The sequence below is a fragment of the Dermacentor variabilis genome, chromosome 11 (genome assembly GCF_050947875.1).
Source record: "Dermacentor variabilis isolate Ectoservices chromosome 11, ASM5094787v1, whole genome shotgun sequence".
NCBI lineage: Eukaryota > Metazoa > Arthropoda > Arachnida > Ixodida > Ixodidae > Dermacentor > Dermacentor variabilis.
In genome coordinates, this window is record NC_134578.1 from 88,724,597 (window position 1) to 88,747,040 (window position 22,444).

Genomic DNA, 22,444 nt, shown 5'->3' on the forward strand with positions numbered 1-22,444 from the left:
CCCAGCTATATATATATATATATATATATTGTTGTAAAATGAAACTACTATTATATGAAAATATTGGTAGGAAGAATCAATAATCTATAAGTGAAAAGCCATTTTCCCTTCCTCTCAAACGTTCTCACAAGTACAGCGAATGATACAAGATAAAGACAGCATTCGTTTGGACTGCATTAGAGATTCCTCGATAGCGGAGGAAATAATCTTGTAGCTGAATCCCCAACTATCGTCGCCCAATGAGAGTGCAAGTACAGCGCTAGACCTTGCTACTAAATCCGCATTTCTTATGCGAAAACTTTAGTCCTTCAATCATACTGAAAAGGGAATGCTGCGGTACGTAAAACTGCAAAAATAAATAAATAAATATATGCAAGGTGAATTAGCGCTGCTTGAGGCAATTTGAGCAAATAAAAACTCGACAAACTGCTATATATATAATCTAAGTTTCTATTTCTCTGTCAGAGTTGGCATGGGAGATTGTGGTTCCACAGGTACGTATATCTCCAATACACGGATATTTAGAGCCAATACCTTACAGAATAAATGAAGATATTAGGAATCTGAATTATGCAGATTTTTTTGAGCGCTATTAAATGTCCTACAACATAGTAATATGAAAATTATAGCGTGAGGTATAGAGAACGTTGTTTAAGGTATTTATTATCTAAACCTCTCTATTTTCTATTTAGTCTTGGTAATACAGCAGTAACTTTTATAGAAAATCTCATTGATTTAAAAGTGCATTTTCTAAACAAGATTGCGCCTTTGAAGTCTTAACAAACAGCAAATTTTCGGTGAAAGCATACTGTGTAAAATTAAAATCCTTTTTCACGGAATGGATGAAGTTACATATTACAACGCATACTATTTAATTTTGTGTCTACAAAATATGGTGACGCTCATGGAGGTATATGCAATAGCATAAAACGTTATCAACGTCGTGCATCCACTGCTGAAACGAAGGGTCTTTGAAAAGTAGATCTAAGGCCTCTGGAAAAAAAATAAAATATTAGCACAAACAATTTTGCATGCTCGGAAAGCTTAGCAGGGTAAACAAAGTACCTCTGTACCGATGCGCAGAAACGTCCTATTCGTAATGCAGTTAGTAGCGTTGGATTTCCAATTTGTCGCAGACTCAGAGTTCAGGGTGCTTCCAGGAGTGCTGCATGGAATATTCTGTTGTAATATGAAAGAACCGGAGACTGGTTTCACCTTTTTTCAAGGATAACCTCTCTTGGCGACACAAGCGCAGCCAAGATTGAAAAAATCTAACCAGCCTCATCCTCAAATCAGCACACAGCATAATAAACGCAGCCATTAACCGAAGATTGACTCTCGCGTTCAAAGAAACACATTTATTTCGTGTTTTATTTTTATTTTTCTTATTTATTAAAAATCCATGCTGACATGCATCACATATTTGTTTTACAGGAACTACACAATTTTTCCAAGGGTTGTACAGCAATCGGACCAGCCGTACATGTTGATTACTTTTATTGGTAAGACGCCTAGAAGGCTTTATACAAACTTTGGCTTAGGTTACCGCAAATGAAGATGCGCGAACACCGTTCACAAACATGGTGTGTTAGTGGACGGTGTTTATTCGATGGGCTTCGTTGAGGGCTGTCAGACTTTGACAGCGCCCCAGCCCGTGCTTCTTGGACTGCGAGGACTAGTGTCGCCCCTCGCGAGCGAATGAACGAAACCGCATCCGCGACCGTGAGCGAAGACGTGCAGAAGGCGAACGGCGAATGACGCACTACCGGTGAATAGTCACAATGCGGGCCATCATATGGGCGGGCCGAAGCCACAAGACGACTTGTCGCGTATGATGCGTCGCTATATGGCTGCACGCCATTCCAAAAACATGCCACGTGCCTGGTGAATCCGCACGCACAGCAGACGGGTCGATTGTCCCAAGTGCGCCACCTGTTCGCTGTGGCATCTCCCATTCATGGCACAGGACGGGTTTTAAGGGGCGGTTGGTAGAATTGTTGCGCAGCGGACTGCGGCCGGGGTCTGGACACGACGTCGGCGTAGCTGAGAGGTACACATTGCGCAAGTGGTTGGGGCCAGGCGACGACATCGGGCGTGGCTTAGTGGAGCAGGCGCAAGATCTGTGGACGCCGGGTTACGACGTTTGCAGAGCTGAGAGGTGCAGCCGAAGGAACATTTTGGCGGAGCTCAGGCAAAGCCACGTTGACCTCCTGCTCAATGACGTGGTCGAGCGGAGGCACAAAATGCGAGGAAGACTCGTGCATATGTTGTGTCTGCGCAAATATTAGCAACGATAGTTGGCGGGCAACCTCCTTACGGACGAACGCCTTCATTACCTCGAGCAACGCATACGGGTCCGAAACTTTAGCCAACCCAGTGAGGGGTTCGTTGCGCAATGAAGAGCGACGGGTTAATGACCCCTGCCACCACAACTCTTCATGGCTTTGACACAACGTGATGATTTCGGCCATCGAGTGAGAATCCTTGGTGAGCAACATTTTGAAGGCGTCGTCCTCAATACCTTTCCGTTCACGACTGATCCACTCAGACTTTACCATTAATGAGTTCGCTTTCTTTCATAGGTCGCGTGTGTCCTCAATGTAACTGGTGAATGATTCACCCGGTGACTGAGAGCGCCCCTGCAAACGCTGTTTGGTACGCAGCTTAGGATCAGCGAGGTAGAACAGAACATTGTTCAGTTTAGCTCGTTGGTCCCACTTGTTAGTCGCGCTGACCCTCTCCTATATATTTAGCCACTCCTCCACATCGGTGTCAGCCACGCCAGTGAAGATGGCAGGGTCGTATTGACGAGCTACTCCAGGACACGCGGTTGGTGCAGGAAGAAGTTTTTGAAGGGATGCGCCCTGAGGTGTTGTAGATGGCAGGCTATGGGATCGAAATTCCATGGTGAGAGGTTCGAGCTTGCTGCCCTTCAAACAAATGTTAAGCTGTTTTTTTGATCGCACTAGGATCAGCGCAGCAGCGAAGGCCTAGGCTAAGCACAGACTCCGAGCGCGAGCGGCATTCACGAGCAAAATCGCTGAAGACGGCCCACTAGAAGGCAACCCAGTATATCGTTCCAATCCTTCGCTACAATATATATATATGCAGACTGGCTGCGCGTCTCGAAACCGACTGTGCCGTATTGACAAAAACTGCGTTACACGAAAACTGTTCATTACAGCACGTGTGAGCCAGTCCAAATGCTGGATATATTAACGAAGGCGGCCAGCGAATGGTGGAAATTAGCTCAAACAATAAGCTTGCGAATTTCACGCAAATGTGTTATGTGTATTTGCAGCCAGAGCTATGTCTTTTTGCAAAAAAAAAAGTGATACAAAAGATACAAACGCGCTTCTTTACGGCTTTCCGAATGCACAAGAAAGCAAGGTAATAAAAGCAAACCAAGCTAATTACAAAAAGGGGACGAAGAATTCGTACAGATACCGATTGAAGAGTCGGTGTTTAAAGGCCGCGTACGGAAGGGTGTCTTGTAACCGACACGTGCAAACGCAACGATGTTCAAGGGTATTCGCGAATGAAGAGACTTCTGACTGGCGGCGAAGAGTGACCGCGCCGGACGACGGCCGGATCACAAATGCATTGACGCGTTCCCTTTACTGAACGTGCAATTTCAGGCTATGATGGCCACATGTTAGTCTTTCATATGCGTCTTTTTCGGTGTGGAAGTGCAGAGAAAAGGACGCGTAATGGAGAATCTCAGTGCAATTCTACAATGAGCGCTTTCAAGAAAATATAGAGAGTAAAAGTATTGGCTCTGCAGGTGCTGGTGTGCTGTAGCTACAGGTGCGATTAGCCTGGAGATTGAGGGCGCCATATACTCCACCTGAGCGTCTCTTTTATTTTCATGGAGGCCTTCAGGAAAGCTCAGTAACCTTGAAATTAAAAAGGCCTGAAGGTTCCTTGCAGGCAAGGCGCTATGCTTCCTTGCAGGAAGGTATTGAGGTGCTGAAACACATGTAGAACGACCCTTTAACCACTGTAGCTTCAGCATGACTTCAGAAAGTGTTTGCACGCTTATCCTGATCGTGGGTGGCACGGAGCGGTGAATCGGTACGTCCCTTTGATTGAACATGCAGAGGTATATTGAAAAGCTTTTCTATTTTGATACAGTAAGCTAGGATTGCTCTCGAAAAAAACCAGGCAGTTGCGCAGAGAACATGTGGCGTAATCCAAAGCGGTAGAAAATTGAGCACACATCTTCAATTTCTTGCCTGTGATACTGTAAGCTTACGCGAATGGCAGAAAGCTGCGTACGCACTGTCATCAACTTCATCGTTTCCCGCAATGTCGATGTGAATGGGCATTGGTTGCAACTTCCGATTGAAGGGTTTCGTGTTGAGGCATTGAACGAACCAAAATTACTTGCGTGGCGCTTTGCATAATGGTAAAGTGCGAGGCTTGTTGCAATGCGCCCCGCCCACGAGTTCGATTGCGTAAGGAATGCGATAATCTTGCAGCAATGTATGCCAAATTTCCCGAGGCCACAGCTATTGCACCACCATCGCCAACCGCTAATCACGCCCCATGGTCCGTCCGGCCCGGCCATGTAGCTGCCAACGAGGGTCGAAAAACGCAGCTTCGCAGAGGTCAGCGTCCGATTTAACAGGTTCATCTATTTACACTTGGAGTTATTTTCGCTAGTGGGTCCTTAATAGCTGGGGACTGTAGAATATTGTTTCTTCAGATGATATACCGTTCTTTCAATCCACTCTCGGTGCGCGTAATATGCATGTTCTATCTTCAAATGTCAAGGGCGGGCATATATTTTACCTCTGTCTCGAGCAGCACAACCCTCATGGCCGAAGTTTGCTGAGCTATGCATAAAAATGCTAGTGCGTCCTGGCACCTACACTAGAGAATGGTCTTGCTGGGCGAAGCATCATGTTGTAATTTTAGTTCTCCCGAAACCTCAGGCGCCTGAATATGAAGTCGACATGATTCAGCTTCGTAAAGCACCTTGTTGTTCGAATCTGGCTACGGAATTTTTAGACATGGTCGAAGACCTCTTCTGCGCGTTGCTTTTAGGCGCTGGCACTGGACATACAATCCTGGCCTTAAGGAAGCTTGCTTAGTATGCTGCTCATGAGTAATGCTGAATTTAACTATTTTATCGAAGTAAGACGTACTAACAAATCAGTTTATTCAACATGCCAGGTAAATGCTGGTTGACAAGGAATCTATCGAAGTTACAGAAAAAGGAGAAGAGATAACTGACGTGTCTCCATGCAGACCCTAACAGGAAACGCATACATCTCTGAAAGTGTAACACAGATTCATGCTGACACAAGATTGTCTCTAAAATCTACCGCTTTCATAATTTCTCTAGGCAGCCGATCTGCAAAGAATGCTAGCATCTTCCTCTACAATGCACTCTCGGAAACTGAGAGTGCATAGTGGAAGAAGATAACATTCTGTGCAGATGGGCTACCTATACAAATTATGTAAGTTGTAGATGTAAAAGTGCTGGGAGAATCCTGTCAGCATGGCCTCCGTTAGAGGTGGATGCATTTCCTGTCAGGAAACACACATTAATTTTTCCTTCTCCTTTTTCGTATGTTCGGTTTATTGCTTGTCCACCAGCATTTACTCGGCGTCGACATTAAACTTTCTGTTGTTAGATCATCTCGGTTTTCTTGTTCGTCCTGTGTGTCCTGTTGTGCCGTTTGTAACGAAGCTATTTTAATTTTTTTAGACGGCACAAGTCACTTTATGGTCCCTATGATGTCTCTGTGTACCTTATAAAATTTTTCCATTTGGCCCAAGTTGCAAGAGCGCACGGTGTGAAGCAGTAAGAACATGATACGGCTAATTTCTAATTAAATGGTTTCTGGTGAAAATGTAGTAATTTATAAACGTTACCAGAAAGCAGTACAGCAAGAAATCTGATAAAAACTAATGCGTGATGAAACCAAATAGAATGAAAAACTGCAAGGAGAAAATACAAGTAAGTATACAAGTCCAGGGAAAATAAAGTTTAGTCACCAAGTGGGCATGCGGCTGCCTTCCAAGAAACTCATTTTTTTAATGGCATGAAACTGAAAGAGTGTGCTTGCATAAGCAAGCTGTCAGTCTTTGTATTGGAATAAGAACAGTGTTTCTTGAAAGGTGCTGGCATGCACGATTGGCAATTGTAATAATTTTCTCCCTTTTATTTGTATTTTATTTCTGTAGTGCTTTTATTTATGTTAGGTTGCATCAAGCACCAATTTTTATGTAGTTTTTAAGGCTGTCCTTTTTTTCTGATAAACTATATAAATCTGTACATTTTTACACTGAACCTTAGTTGGAAGTTAGCCCCAATCCGTCTCTAGTGTCATCCTGTTGACATTGCTTCATGCTATGCGCTCTTGTTAAATTTATGTGTGTGTCTGCGTGTGGGCGCGCTCACGCCTAGGTGCGGATGTGAAATCGGGTCGTTGGGCAGGGGTATTGTTCTTCTCCTGTGCAGACTCGTGAATTCATTTGCTGCATTGCAACAGATACACAATGGACAAGAACGGAGTGAACACACAGAGTGCTTCGTTCTGGCCCGTTGTCTATATGCTGCGCTTTAGTTAATAATGAATACAAACCAACTGGTCCAGTTTTCTGTTCTTATGTCACGCTATAATCCTGCTTGTATCCTGGAATATGGTTATGTGTCCTGTAATTGATTTTTGGCCATGTGCTCGCAAGGCGCGTGTCGATCTCCTGAATTTCGTGACAATCTTGCGTAATCTAAACGCCCCACAGTTTTTTCTTATTCCAAGCAGGCGTGCAGGATGTAGCCTGCAGATTTGCAATGCAAGTGCTTCGTTGATTGCTTTCAGTTTTCTTTTCTACGCCCTTGCCGAGGCTTAAATTATTTAGGCTGCTCCGTACGCGTGATTTTGGTATGCCAGTCCAAAAAATAAGATTCTGTCGACCCCAAAAGGGCATGTCGTCTCGTGGGAATCGAACACCTCGCTGTACTGGCAACTCGCAAATGTGTGCGAAGGAAATGTGAAAATGCACTTCATTTGCTGCGTAGCGTGTCGATGAACTCATAGAAATGGGAGTATGTATTCTGCGGTAGAAGGTTTTCATTCTCCGTGGCGTACGTACCAAATTCGGCACTACAAGTCTCCGCGCATTTCACTTGTTGAGCGAGACGCCATTTCCCAAAACAAACAGATGATATCGTTCTCTGCACAGTTTTGATTGAAAATCGCAGCCATCGCTGCGATGGTGCGACTGTGGGAGCAACCGGTTTGTCGCAGCCGAAAATCTCCTGGATCGGCACTGCGACTGCGACTTTCGTCGGAAACGAAGGAAAGCACAATCCCGGTGTGAAGAAAATCGCATAATGTGAAAAAGGCAATAATCAGTGACTTAAGATATTCCGATGTTGCGTTTCACTGCCTCTTGCCTCAGCACATTACCGTGATGCGCTAACCACTCTACCGTGACTGACACTGACCCAGATAGGCGGGAAAGTGCTAGATACATAGATAAGACGTGCATGCACAGACAGACAGACAGACAGACAGACAGACAGACAGACAGACAGACAGACAGACAGACAGACAGACAGACAGACAGACAGACAGACAGACAGACAGACAGACCGATAGATAGATAGATAGATAGATAGATAGATAGATAGATAGATAGATAGATAGATAGATAGATAGATAGATAGATAGATAGATAGATAGATAGATAGATAGATAGATAGATAGAGAACCCACGCTAATTTTAGCCATAATTTTAACATATCCCAACGCCGCGTGGCTTGAAATAACTAATGTAATGTTATTTGCCATCGCTTGGAGGCACTAAAATTAGCTTTTCTTTCATTCCGCCTTAATAAATAAATACTATCATTTAATTAATTAACAACGACATACTTAGATCAAAAACGTCCATGAGAAACTTGTAGAGCGACATGAAAAACTCCCGATACAGCTTTCTGTTGCTCAATACAAGCTACATAAAAGAGTTTTTCCGAGCATGAAAGAGGCCCGCAAATTCATGGAATATTTCCGCTCGACTGGCCGCTCGAGGCATTTTGCGAGTATTCATGGACTCCTTTCACTATTGAAAAAATACTTTTATATAGCACATACTGAGCAACAGAAAGCTGTATCGAGACTTTATCTTGTTGCTCTACAATGTTGTCTTTGACAATTTTAGTTTAATTATAATATTTGAGAAGTTGAATAAATGATTAAGACTAATTATCTAATTAGACGGAAAGAAAAAGTAACTTAAGTATCGCGCAGTGGCGGAAAACACATTACCTTGATTCTGTCCAGCCACACGGCCGTCGCATGTTGCTTTAAACTCTGACTAAAGTTACCTGGGGCACGTGGTATATAAACACAGGCGCCATACGCAAATTTTCAGGCAGTGCCGCTGGATGACATAGCATGTCCAAGGGCAAAGCGCCCGAGCTCATTTAAACAGTGTGCTTGGCGGATATTAGGTTCTGCGTAATTTTTGGTTTTGATTATGTGGTGTGCCCTTACATTGCTTCTGTGCACACCGCAATAATTTGGACATTCATCATGAGGTGGTGTTTGCCTGCATTATTACATAGAGTCAGGTGTCTTCCGCATGTGAAATTTTACGCAATCATTACGAGCAAATTTTTGCGCTCTCCTATCCTGCTGTCACTATATCGCAAATGCAATGTTTTGAAATTTCGCATTTCAACTTTACAGGAAGAACCCCTCCTGTAAGTGTTCGGCGAAAATACAGCATTTTGCACGCTACTAGTCGATGTCTCATTACAGGGGAGATTCCAGATCAAGGTGGTGAGTAATTTTACTACATGGTGTGAACATCTACCACAAGTATGTATGCTCCACTGAAAAAATGACCGCATTTTATGAGTGTATTTTAGTGGTTATTGTCTTGCGAGAAATTGCTTTGTAGACATAGGATACGTTTAACTATTCCTATCTTTGATGCATGTTTTACGAGCGTTTAGAAAATGCTTTATGAATGTTTAGAAAAAAACGTGCTAATCATGTTTGTCATCGGCAGACGGGCGGCGCAAGGTGACAAGTTCAACTAATACTTCCGTATTTCTTCATCCAAGGCTTGTAAAAGAACAATCAAAATGGAGAGGGGAGGTAGTTTTTTTCGCCTCCTGATTTTTTTTTTCCTGGTAGAGGAATTGAGGAGAATCACTGTCACTGACCAAATCTGAAGAAATATCTGACGTTACAGAACCGCGTGCAGGTTTCTTTTCACTTAGTTGGACAGGAAATGGTCGTCACTTATGTCGCCAGCACGTGACGTAACGAGACCCACACGACGTCATCAATCTTTCTTCGTACACACCAACCAAAAAGCAGGCTGAGTTGCGGTCCCGTAGTTTAAATTTCAACACGGAAACGCCACCAAGGCTTTGAGACATGGTCTATGGGGTCCAACGTGCGGTCAGTCGACTTCCCTCCGAATTGCAAGAAGCCCGCACCCGTGAAATTGGTGTGTCTTCCGTTTTGCGAAAACGTGGCGAAAGAACGCATGTCGGTAGCTGAGAAGCAAGCCTTTCGCAGCCTACGGAACGTTAGCATCATCATTCTGCCCTCTGACAAAGGCAACGGTACTGTCGTGCTTGATAGGCGGGTCTGCCAGAAGGTGTGGACGTTTCTCAAAGACCACCAATCGTAGGCTCCTCTCACTTATGACTCCACAAGCAGACTAGAGCCCAAGCTGCAGAAGGTTGCTGACGAAACTGTTCAAGTTGATTGCTCCACACTACGTGGGTGTATATCACCGTTTGCTCTGTACGAACAAATCAGCCCCATCAAATCTACGGCCTGCCAAATGCCCACAAGCATGTAGTTCCATTCCGGCCTATCGTCCCCTTAACCAGATCCTCACTCTACCGACTATCGGGCTACCTTCACCTAGTGTTCAGCCCGCTTGCCGGTAATAACTCGACGCAGGGCGAAAATTCATCCGAATATCTAGCGAAGGTGAAAGACATCGCTCAGAGTCAAGGCGACTCCATGGTATCATTCGGCGTCACATCTCTATTGACTAGTGGCCCAGTGGATTTGGCAGTAGCCACGTCCGAAGAAGCCCTAAAAGCAGGCACTGGTCTTCCTAGTCGCACACCTTATGATGTCCCTTCACTTATCAAGCTGCAAGAGGTTTTGTCTAAGCAACATGTACTTTATTATGGTTCTAGCCTTTATCAACAAACTCAAAGCACGGCGATGCGAGCGTAAATATCGGCTACCACAGCCAGTCTAGTAATGGAAGCCTTGGAAAAATAAGTACGGGCCTCATTCAACCCGATATCAAAAGTTTTTTACCGCCACGTCGATGACTGATTTTGCATTTTGAAGAAGCAGGCCATCCCACGCTTCCTGGACTACCTTAAAGCACAATATGCGCACATACAATTCGCCGTTGAACACGAGAAGGACAACTTGCCGCCCTTCTTGGATGTACTGGTTCCCCCGGATGAGGGCCCTCTCGCCTTCTCGGTCAACACGAAGAGAGCCCACGCCGGTCGTTACCTCAAGTTCAGTTCCGGTCATCTTGCCTGCCACAAAAATGTCCGTAGCATTGTCCTGGCTAACGTGCGCCGTACGTGTCTGCTGAGGTGGCGATGCCTTAAGAAAGGACAATAAGAACGGTGCACCATGAGCTCACCCGCAATGGGTAACCAAGTCATTTCATATACAGGACCGAGAAGGAGATACTACAGCCAAACTCACAGATAAACACGAACATCTATGCGCGTGTAGTCATACCTTACGTCCAATATATCAGCGAAGAATTGTGACGCGTGTTTTCAAAATACGACTTGCGCAGTGCGTACAAGCCGACCAGCAAGCTGCGGAACCAGCTAGTGAATGGGACACGCGAGTTGTGCATTGAATCATTCGAACAAGTCTTGTGTGTGTTGTAATTTCGAACACGTGCTCTGACTGTGCCCAGCCTTAGAGGCCTCATCACTTCAAACCTGGGCTCCGGGGAATCCACCTTCTAGTGTCCAGAACATGTACAACAACTCCAGAACGTCCAGAAGGCCCATGATGTTGCCGTGGGTCTCGGCATGCCAGTCCCGTCCTGGGGGAAGGCATGGGTCCATGCCCAGCCGCTCCGGACGTGAGCTCTTCAGGGCCCGAATGAAGTTCTTGTCATGTAATATCATGTCAAGGATAAGTGACCATGCCCTGATTGCCATGAAGTATATATTGGCGAAACAGGAAAGTTTTCCAGATGCCTAAATGACCACAAACGCGACGTAAGAAATAACACCCACAAGAAGGATGCCATTGCAGAGCATACGCAAAAGCGTAATCAGAAAATGTATTAGGACAAAGTCACTGTTGTCGCCAAGGAAAAGAAGATGTCATGCCGCCGGCTACTAGAGTCGCTAATCATTTAATCGACGCCAGCTACGCTGAACCGGAAAGCAGGGACTGTACCTGCCATTTACGCACGCTAGTTTCGTCGCGTATTGGCTACATAAGCGACAATTTCCTGTCCAACTCAATGAACAAGAAACCAGTACGCAGTTTCGAAACGTCTGATATTTCATCAGACTTGGTCAGTGAGCGTGATTCTCCTCATTGTATGCCAGACTAGTAAAAATTTCGTCAAACTCTTGAATATGCTAGAGGACATAAGTCTATACTTCCTATTCAGCCCTCTCGTAATTGGAACCCACACTGCAGGCAACTGCGGCGACAAGCTTGTAACATAGTATTAAGCTATGACGCGCGGACGATACTTGCATCCAAGTGGAAATAATGAGGGTATACGCTAGGATCTCGTCTATTACTAAGGCGAAAGCATTAGATGGCTCGTGGGAAGAAACATTCGATGTCCGGTGTTACGCCATCCGGCGTTATGTCACCAAAATGCGTGGATCCAAAACTCATATGGAATGGAACTCTGGATTTTGGTGGAAGCCCGAACCTCTATCTGTGGTGTTAATTGGCGAATTGAATGAAGACGCACGACTTGTGGTGGCAGTCGCACCCGCGACATTGTTCTTAATTAGCGCCAATTCAGGAATCACTTGCTTAAATAGAACAATGAAGCCGAGGCGAAAAAGCACGAACTGTGGCGTTAATTATAGATCGGTTGATTATGATACAGTTAATTAGGTACTCGAACCCACGACATTTGATGAGAGTTGAACCCGCTACCTCTTGTTTTATATAAGGCAATTTAATAAGGAACCTCGACGTATGGTGGGACTCTAACACACGAGATTTCATGTTAATTAGGGCAAAATAAGTGATCAGTTTCTCCTTTAAAGAAGGGTCATGCTGAGGCAAAAAAGAAGCGTAAGCTCGAACTGTGGCGTTCATTCATCTAGTTTATTATAATAGAGGTAATTAGGCCTCGAACCCACGACCTTTAGTCGCTGTCGAATCCGCTACATCTGGTATTAAATAAGTCAAAATTAAGACCTTCTACCTCTGGAACTAGTCGAACCGAAGATATTTGATGCCCATTAGGGTAAATTGGGACATCAATTTATATATAAGTACCCGCGATTTTAGTGTTAATTAAGGCGGTGGTAATTAAGACACTCGAAGCAGTCGAACCCCCACCTTCGTTGGGAGTCGAACCCGGGATATTTATTTTGATTAGGGTGGAGCTACTTAAGGTACAAATAATTAGGTTACAGTTAATTCAGACAATCGAACCCATGATCTTTCATGAAAGGAACGTAATAGGAATAACAACGCATTAGAATGAGGATGTCAGGTAATATTATTTATTTCTTTAGCGTATGCTGAAGTGAGTATCAAGTTTCTTGCTGCTACTGCAGACGCGTGTTCTTCGTTGGTCTTCGCATTTTTGCAAGCAAGTTCTGCTGGCACTGTTGCACTATGAATTGTTATTTGTTTTCTCAGCTTAGTTAATTAAATGGTGCGCAAAACGACTACGGTGGCTGTTACAACCAAAGTGTTATGAACCCACTAAGATACGCAACCATGTTTAATTAAATTACGTTTATTATGATTACAATTTTTTTCCTTTTCAAAAACTCAATCAATCAAGTTTCACTTCTAACCACATTTCAGAAACAACCAACTGCACTTACTGGGTTCCGGAGCAAGACGTTAAAAGCCGGAGTGCAGAGTGTGACTTCATTTTCAATGCGTACTGCACGTCCCCGAAATTTCTCTCATGCGATGAATGTGAGTAGGGCTGCGACTTATCAACAAAATCGTCTTCTTTTCTATGCGATGCATTCTTTTTCTCATTCCTGGCAGTTTGTAGTAGGCGGGCAAATCCCTGTCTAGCCTTATTTAAGGCTTCAAAATTAAGAAGAATAAGGTATCTATCTACAAAGAAGTTTACCTGCTCCCTTATACCACCGCAGCTAATGCTACAACCACTGGTTGTACCTTACGTCAACACTGGTACGAACTCTAAAGCCGCCTTGGCTTTCCACCTAGCCACGTAGCCACCTATCCTCGCTAGAAAAGCTTTCGGCATGATATTGAACTTCCTGGAAAAACACCGGCCTAGGGACGTAACAATTAGCGATCCCTGCGTGACGCAACATACACGCCTTCGGGTATCTGTGTGTGAAAACTGTTTTAAAGTTATTAGATTTATTTGACTGTTTCGGAAGCATTGCGCTTTAATTGTACTAGCATGAGGAATAGCATTCCACTGTTTTATTACCCCAAATGTTATAGCGAACTTACCATAGTTTGTGCGCACTTTAGCTAAAAAACGGTTATCGAGTTCAGAGAACCAAGTAGTGTTAGTATTTACAAAAAGTTTGAATAAGAAAAGCTGACCAATTGGTGCAATATTAAAAAATAACTTATATGTAACGAGTGGTAACTTTAACTGAAAGAGCTGATGAAGAGGATGAATGTTTACCCTGCAAGAAAGTGGCGTTGCATTGGGTAGGAAATGCCTGAAAGTCATTAGACGAAGCCCCTGATTCTGCAGGCGTTGTAGTTGGCTGAGGTGACCGAGGTATGTGTTTCCCCAGGCTGACAGGCAGTAAGATCAATGGCTGTGAATGTGTACATGATAAAGGGGATGGATAATGTGCGGCTGAAAATATGAACGGGTTTTGATTATGGCGCGTATTCCAAACTAAATCTTATGGACAAGTGACTGCACATGAACTTTGAATTTCAGATGCCTGCCTAAAACTACGCCAATAGACATTGTGCTATCAGAGATAGGTAATAATTTGCTTTCAAGACAGACAGATATTGATTACGAAATTAGCATCGGGAAGGAATGAACAACCACAAGAACTGTTTTTAGCGGATTGATGCACATGTTCTTTTGACACCAGGAAATTGTGTTATACAGATCAACATTAACATTTCGCTGTAGATCGTCGACATTATTAGCGTAAGTAAAAATAGTCTTGTCGTCTGCATATAATGTACCGTCGGTAGTGGTCAGAACATTAGGTAGGTCGTTAATAAATAGTAGAAAAAACAGTGGGGCCAAGGTTCGAGCCCTGAGGAACGCCTTGTTCTTAGGAGATGATATGTCCTTAGCAGATGAGTGTTTGCCGTCAATCTGAACAAGTTCAGTACGATTGGTTAGGTAGCTAGAAATAGGCTGAAGTTTCACTGCAAGCCGCAAGCACGGCACCTTAGCCAAGGTGTCGGTCGCTCCCGAGATTCCGCTGCACCATGCTGGCCGGCCTAAATAAACTGTGGCTACGGCGGCTACCTCTACGCACAGCTTATCACATGCTATAAACCTCGAGGTAGGAGCTGGCCAAGCCTCTTTCCCAAAGCTCGTCAGTGTGCTCGTGAGCGATTGTACTTGGCGTCTCGTCTCTGTTCGGGTCCTTATTGATCAGCCGCATTTTCAAATATGCGCCAACACGGCGAATCCTTCACATGAAACAAATACTGCTCCGATGTTCTTTGTTCATGACTACGGTGGCTGCTGAGGCTGCTCGTCTGGGATAAGACTGTAGGCTGTAAAGTGTTGACTGACATATTGCTTGTCTATGCCCGTGCCTGGGCTTCCCTTCGCTGCATGTTCTCCACTGGGTGCATCTTGCTAGGCAGGGAGGTACGGTTAGCTTGCTCCCAATACCATGAGGTAAGCTCACAGTCTACGTCTCCGGGTGGTTGATTGGCGCAGAGAGCCCCAGGCGCGAGACGATAGACCTCCCCGATTCCGTGAGTGCCAATCTTTTTCCCTGGCTAGATACTTGTGCTTCGATGGGCTTCCCGTACTGGGAGCTCCCACCTGTTGTAGGCGTTCCGTGGACGTACATGTGGTCAGATCCATCGCCTGCTTTTGTGTCTATTTGATCATTGTGTCGATTTTCCTAATTCCTTAGCGTTAAGCAATACGTACAGTATAGCATTAATTATTCGAGGCGAGAAGGCTTCCACAAACAGAAACGTGCCCGCCTCCCTTATGCCTCTTGTCTTGGTTGCTATTCACCGCAACATGTAGGTAACTTGGGCTGTTAAATTCATAAGCTTGTTGACTATTGCTTTGGAAAATCATTCCCTGTATCTTCACGCCCTGAGGCGGAACGATGCCTTGTTCCTCTAGCTGCATGTCGCTAGTGGACTAGTCGGGTGCTTGCTTCTTTGGCGGTGAGATAGCGAGAAGCCCCGACTTTGGGGTGGTGCAGCTGAGGTCTCGTCGCTTAAGACAGTTTCTCACCGCGTCTGTTCCGTCTTGCGAGTCGCACTCCATTGCCCCGATTGACAATGTTGATGACAACATGGTATTGTTGTACGAATATAGGCCATGCCGGATCATTAGTATGTTCTCGCGGAGCGGCGGAAGAACTATTGAGGCGATATTACGGTGCCCCACCCCACTAGAAGGGACTTGTGGCTTGTGGCTGGAGGAAATCTCAGATGTAGTAACAAGTCCTGACCTAAAAGCCAGAGTATTTAACCTCTGTAATATGTTGTAAGCTTGACGTTATTGAACACCCCCTTTAAGATGCATTTTTTCGTCAATGCGCTGTTATTTATCTGTTTTATTTTTGGTGTTATCTCCAATTGTAAAATACTTCGCTTCTTTTTCACCTCAATAATATATGTTCTTGATCTATTTTTTATTTAACCGAATTTAGGATGCAACATTGCACTTTTTTTAATACTCAGCTTGACCCCTGTTCTTGTTTCTTACACCACTTTTGCTGCTCACAATTTGATTGACACATCACACTGGACCTTCGTGAAAGCACTTGGGTCACCTGAAAAACAAAAAAAACGCTCAGTCCCGTAGTCACCAGCCTATTGTTCCTCGTGACAAATTACAAAATCGTATGCCATCGCGAACAAAAACCATCCTTCAGTACCATGCGCTACAATTCCCTAATTAGGTTCACAATCTCACAGTTCATGTCTCGTTCGGATTTATATATGCCTTTACTAGAACCGACAGCAGCTTATTCGGCTTCATGCTCTAGTCCTGCCATCTCCGCTGTGGTGCGTATAACAAACATTTGGCCACGAACCTCTCAAGTTATTCACTTGCTTTTTACGTTCATTCTGCTATCACTATCATTACCACTCAAAACGTCACACGGACAAGCCACCGCATCGAGATGGTCAGATTTAATTTGGTTCTGGCATGTTTCTGCTGCTTCCACGAGAAAACAAGGCTGGCTGGTTGGGCGAGTTGGTATACCACCGTATAATTTTCACAATATTGCAATGAAAACGTAAAGCTAACAAATTTTCACTCCTTACAAGTTGTAAGTGAATTTCCATTTCGATTTGCCCACATCTCTACTGCTACAAATAAATGTTATTTTATTCGTTTCATGTTCCACAAATTTCACGGGCTTCATTATAAAGACAGCAGAGAAACCAGCAACCTTGAGGTAAGCCTACCAAATCACTCAATCATTCTCTAGGTTTTTTTAAAAAATATCTTGCAGCAATGTATATATAAAGAGAAAGGCTACAACAGGATGCTATGAACGAACGTTAATTGGAGCATATACGGCTCGAGGCTTGCGCTTTCTTCCGCACGCATGTGCTTGCGAAGCTGCAGAACACATGCAAGTTGCTCACATTTGCGATTATATCGGTAGCTTAAAAATGTAAGTATAACATTATGCAAAATATTTTCTTTTGTTTCACTGGATTTTCCGGAAAACCCTTTCGGTTTTGATTCTAAGGGCGTGTAAATCGACGGCACAGGTGCGATTAATTGGCGCGCCGATAATACTCCCACCTGGTCGTTTAATTGGTGAGGGGCGTTCAGTGAGCTGCAGTACAACCATGAATCCTGCTTTTCAGGATAATCTAAGGGTAATTTGCGCTGTCTCAGAGCGAACTACGAGCATCATGTCAGCAGTTCTACGCACCAGTTATTGGAATGTTAAAGCACTGGTATATAAAGTTTCGAAGCGTTTCCTTTCTCCGCCACTTTGATCATCCCCTTCCTTGTGTTGAAAAAAAAAACAACTCCTAGACAATCCTTGAAATCTCTACATCTAAGATCATTAGAATTGGCGCCACGGTGATCTGCCGGCGGACACAAGGGCAGCGGTCGGTCCTTAGAACTGTAGAAAGCGTTTTCCCGTAGAGACTGGCTTCTCAATAAATCGATATAAAAATTTGGAAAGCAGTACCTCAAGTCATCTTAAAGCGGGCGTGCCAAATACTTTCTTATGAAGATTAATACACCTAAAATAGCAAGCGGTACGAACGAATTTAACGGTTGGGGCTAGCCATGGCCTTCATGTTCCAGAGCGTTGTGAAGCCTTGGTAGACCTGTGTTCTCAACTATTAGATCTAGTGGCAGCTGGTTCAATGGGTAGCGCAATTACCTGCTATTGAAATCGTCAGTATTGGAACAGTCAGTTTTTTGTCAGTTACGAAGACATGGTGCTAATGGCTCGGCTCGGCATGGTTAACAATAAGCAGTCTGCCCCCGGAAAGGACGTGAAGTATCTTCAGAATGCTTAGGCATTATTGCGCACTTTGCCATTATCCGAAAGAGCCAGTTGGTGTTGGCCCCTGAGAAAGATACGTGCATTTGTAGCCTAAATATGAGAGCATTGCATTGCGGCGCTGGTGGAGCGAGTTTACAATTGAGGCGTCGCACAAGCTTTCTTTAATGATGGTCACTCTGCTCGGCGTCAAACCCGCCAGCAACCTACCAGGCGACACACAGACCGCTGACCGACCCAGGCCACACGAGAGGATCGTAGACTGGAAAAAGGCTAGCTTAAAAATGAACAGAATTATGCTTTAAGTCTATCGTATGAGTTTGGGTCTAGTTTGTCTGCCAGAAGGTCACAAATTCCACTTGTGATTTCGCGTTCTAACACCGATGGCACTTCGGTGTGGCGTGCCTGTTGCAACGTGATGGGGTGGATCTTGAAGATTGCTTCAGCTTGTAGGAATAAAATGTCACAACATTGACCTGATAACGGTGTAAGAGGATACAGTATAGGCTTCAACGAGCTATGCCTGCGTTGCAGAAGGCCTACGGTTTCCGTAGGTAGCGTGATCCTGTTCTATTCCGGGCCGCCATTATAGGGAAAGCGTCAGGATGTACAATGTAGAGAAAGCATGTGCTCTCTTTATTCTGATGAGCGGGCACAAGAAAGACTAAAATAAAATAAATAACAGTGCTGAATTTAGCAGCGTAATCCTTTGGATTCACTTTAACATTAAAATTGCGGATCACATTCTCTCGTGGAAACCAAGAATTGGGGCTCCTTAATATAATCACAGGCCTCAACCAATTCATACCAACACTCCGTAGCCGAGTTTCTACTATTCTTATTGCTTATTATAGCGGAAAGTCTACAGGACAGAAGGAAATTAGCTATTTTCTCTTGTTCACCGCAGCTTGAGCCGATTGGAGAAAGAACCGCTCCAAACCTATGTTGATGGATATTTAGCGTATGTATGGGAACATGTTGGCTCTTGAGCCAACATGTTCCGTTATTCCATTCCATTATTTATTTTATTTAAATTATATGCGTCAGGGATACAAAAGATGTTTGATATCCGTGAAGTTTGTAAGTGCAGAGTCTGAGAATGCTTGCCCTATGTCATGTCTAGATAACCGAGCAACCATGACTTAAGCAGACAAAGCGCTAGAAGGAAGAATCAGGTTGCCTATAGCTGCCTGGGCAAATAAACCTGCAATTTAAGATAAAAGAGAGCCTTTGTGGCCAAGCAGGCAAAAATGGACGGTTCTATTGATCTAGCTGCCAATGACTGAAATGTACTCACAATGTGAGCGTCCCCAAAAATCTCAAGGCTCGTACAAAAAAAAGGGGGGGTCGTATTATTCTTTCGGCGGGGGGCACTTCTTGTGCTGATTCCGTACATGTACGTTAGCCTGTTCACTTGCGCTATGAAGGTAGTTACCAACAAATGATAAACAACTAGCTCCTCTACAAGATTTTTTACGAATGAGTATGTTGTTGTACGTCTACATCTGGCCCCGTATTCACAAAACACTTTTACGCCTAAAGCATCTACTGCAGCCAACATTGATCCATGACGTACTATTAGAGAAGGCTCTCAGCCAACGAAAAACAGCACTTACGAACGAAAAGTTTTGCGAATTTGGCCCCTGATATTTAGTACTTCAATGCAGTCGTCTCGAAGAGAAAATGCACCGATATAGTTCATGACTGAATTGATAGGTGACGAAGTGTTTTGTTAGTTGGAACACAGCAGCCACAAGGACAATAGCTACGTCGTTCGTAAAGCGCCGTAAGGAAAGCCGTCCGAAAAGGTGTAACAGCTGTTACTAGTACGCATGGATTCATGCAAGGTATTCAATTACAAACGCATTAATTGTTAGTTTGGGAAATTTGTTATTACTTTAATACTAGTTATACATACTTCTTGACATGTAGCCTTTATACATTGCAGCTAATCTGTGCGCCAGATACCCTCTACTTGGTAGGGGCATCTACGGCGATGTGGGGTACAAATGAGGTGAAGTGTATGAAATCACCATTTCGTCGCAATTATGAAAGAGGCTGTCTTCGCCAAGTAGTGTTCAACGAGACAACGGAACGGACGGAATTCACAAAGGTACAGTAAACAAAACTAGCGTGGTAACGTGGGGTTTGCTATCTTCTCCGTTCGCACTAGAGTGAGCACATTCTGTGCATTGATGCGCTATACGCGTTGTATAGTAAATGGTTTGCTAATATCTTTTAGTTGTGGCATCATTTAATGAGAAAACGTGTTGAGACAAATTGTTGTGTACGACACTTGCCAATTTCAGCATTTTCTAATGCATAACATTATTCTCAGAGTGCAGCCGCTTCTATCCGGCTGGGTGGGGCATTGCGCTATTTTCTTGGGCTGATCCCGGCTATTGTGAAATAAGAATTGTGTGCCCCCCAGGGAAGACTATATAAGTGCACTGGGGCTACTAAGCATGAGCAATAGCGTGGGTGCACTGCGTATGCGCACAAGATACGTGTACTAGGGCCACGTGGGTACGGGTCATTGGGTTGAAAATTTTTTTTTCAAAGCTATTTGTTGGCTTCGGAAACGTTTTCTTGAATATGTTAAATATTATCACTATAGAATGTAATATCTGCCAAACCGTTTGCTGCACAGCAGTTACACTAATCTTACAAGCATTCATGAATGCTTCGCAGTACGTAAGCGTAAGCTGCACTATAGTTGACTGTGCCAAATTGTTTGTCAGTAATAAATGGTTTGTGTGTTACGTATCCTAACGGCTTCAGGCTATTTTGGGTGGTCTGTTTAATTTGTATTAGAGACACATTCCAATAAAAAGGACATGCAACACAGGGTAAATGTAGGAGATATCTAGCGCCAACCAAAACGCCGGCAGCGACAAGCATTAGCGATTAGAAAGGAGGCGACACATGAGGGAACTTCCAGTAACACATCCGTCACCGGCTGCATTTAGGTGTGAAACATGGCGGGGCTGGTAGAGTACCTGGACAAAAATTACCATCGCCGTGAGCAGAGTGAGAGCCGCCCTTCGCCAGTTCAACCATTGGAGTGATTGGGGTCCTACGTGTGAAAAATCTAGATTTTTATGCTAACAGGCGCCCCTCTCTGTGTTCTCATCAGGAGTCGGGAGGTCGGAGCGGATAATCCGAATTTAGCGTTAGTGCACCTTTCAGAATATTACACTAGGATAGAAAACTACCACCAGAAGATGCCCCATGTATTCGCCCAGCTCATAAATTGATGCCGATACTCCTGTGCGCCTGCTCGAGAATCGATATTCTTAGCAGCCTCTCCGAGCAAGCCGTTTCCTGGAATTGTGGTATTTTGTCCACGATTGTTCTTCACAGCGCAAACACAGCACGCGAAACTGGCGCCGAAACATGAGTGCGGGACTCGCAAATCTCTGTTACCGCCTCTAATGTAAACAAGTGCTAGGTGCTACACCGAAAATACATATTTTATTCAGACAAACACGGACGCACGCAAAAGATTTAAAAAAAATGTTCTTCGTGGTGTTTGCGCTCGCTCTGTTTGGCCATTGACCACGTTGCTTCCGTATCCTTTCCTCACTGCGATAGACTACGCCAGCGCCAAAACATGTCTTCGCGTTTGGTGGATCCTTTTGTTTCACTCTTGACATTGGAACTCCCTATTTGAACTTCACGTCCAGCCCGGATTATGCCTGAAGACGTGGCACCGCAAGAAGCTACCTAACTCTCGGCTGTCATCTGTTCCCGCGCTTCAAGGCAGCGAGACCTTGTCGTTCAGGGTGATCAATCTTAGGTTTTATGGAACTTTTCAAAATACCACGTCGCATATAACACAATTTCGGTCTTTGAGCTGGATTACTCAGAGATGCGGACGTTACTTGTACCTAAAATCGAAACACATATCCAGCTAATTAACCAAGAACCACTCATTGCACTTTGAATTCACTACCTTAAGGCACATATTGCAAGTTACGAATGGTCGCCGGTGAGCTTGCAAGGCATATGCTCTTGGAATTAATTTCCAGAATAACGACAGTTTGGGGAAATGCGCCATCAAACTTGCCCTAGAAATGCACTGCTGTTCCGTGTACTTTTTAAAGAAAAGGCTCTTTTATGCATTCACGCACAAAACGGGGACCCTCACGTATTTCGTTCCACACTCTGGGAAATAATATCTAGATGGTGGTGTCACTGTGGAAGTTCATTTCAAGTGGATAGGTGTTGCAAGCTCACGGGCTACAAGTCGTAAACTGCGATATCTGTCGTAAAGCAGTGATTATATCGGACATGAACTCTTCAAGGACACGCTTTTCGTCTTAACTTGTGAGTTTCCTCGATAGACCTCAGCACCCAGTTGCAAAGATTCGGTCGACGGCTTCCTGCCTCACAAGGCGGAAGGACTGTTTGGCCTCCAAGCCGTTCCAGCGGCTCCCACGGCAACCGAAAGAGTTGGCAAACAAGGCACCGGGTTCCTCCCAGCGCTTGTCTGATGCAAGTGGAGAGATGAATGCTACTGCAGACCAAAAAGCACCAACT

The 22,444-nt window shown here is 44.4% G+C and overlaps 1 protein-coding gene across 6 annotated transcripts in view; it reads left to right on the plus strand.

The window, feature by feature from the left end:
• LOC142564742 (uncharacterized) overlaps window positions 1–22,444 on the plus strand; it is a 77,436-nt gene that overhangs the window by 28,792 nt on the left and 26,200 nt on the right. For all 6 annotated transcript variants that reach the window (XM_075675883.1, XM_075675882.1, XM_075675887.1 and 3 more), the window contains 6 exons: window positions 466–494; window positions 1,435–1,502; window positions 8,709–8,801; window positions 13,056–13,172; window positions 16,800–16,825; window positions 19,851–20,015. In XM_075675883.1, the coding sequence (XP_075531998.1) occupies window positions 466–494; window positions 1,435–1,502; window positions 8,709–8,801; window positions 13,056–13,172; window positions 16,800–16,825; window positions 19,851–20,015 (498 nt within the window). The remainder of the gene's footprint in view (window positions 1–465; window positions 495–1,434; window positions 1,503–8,708; window positions 8,802–13,055; window positions 13,173–16,799; window positions 16,826–19,850; window positions 20,016–22,444) is intronic.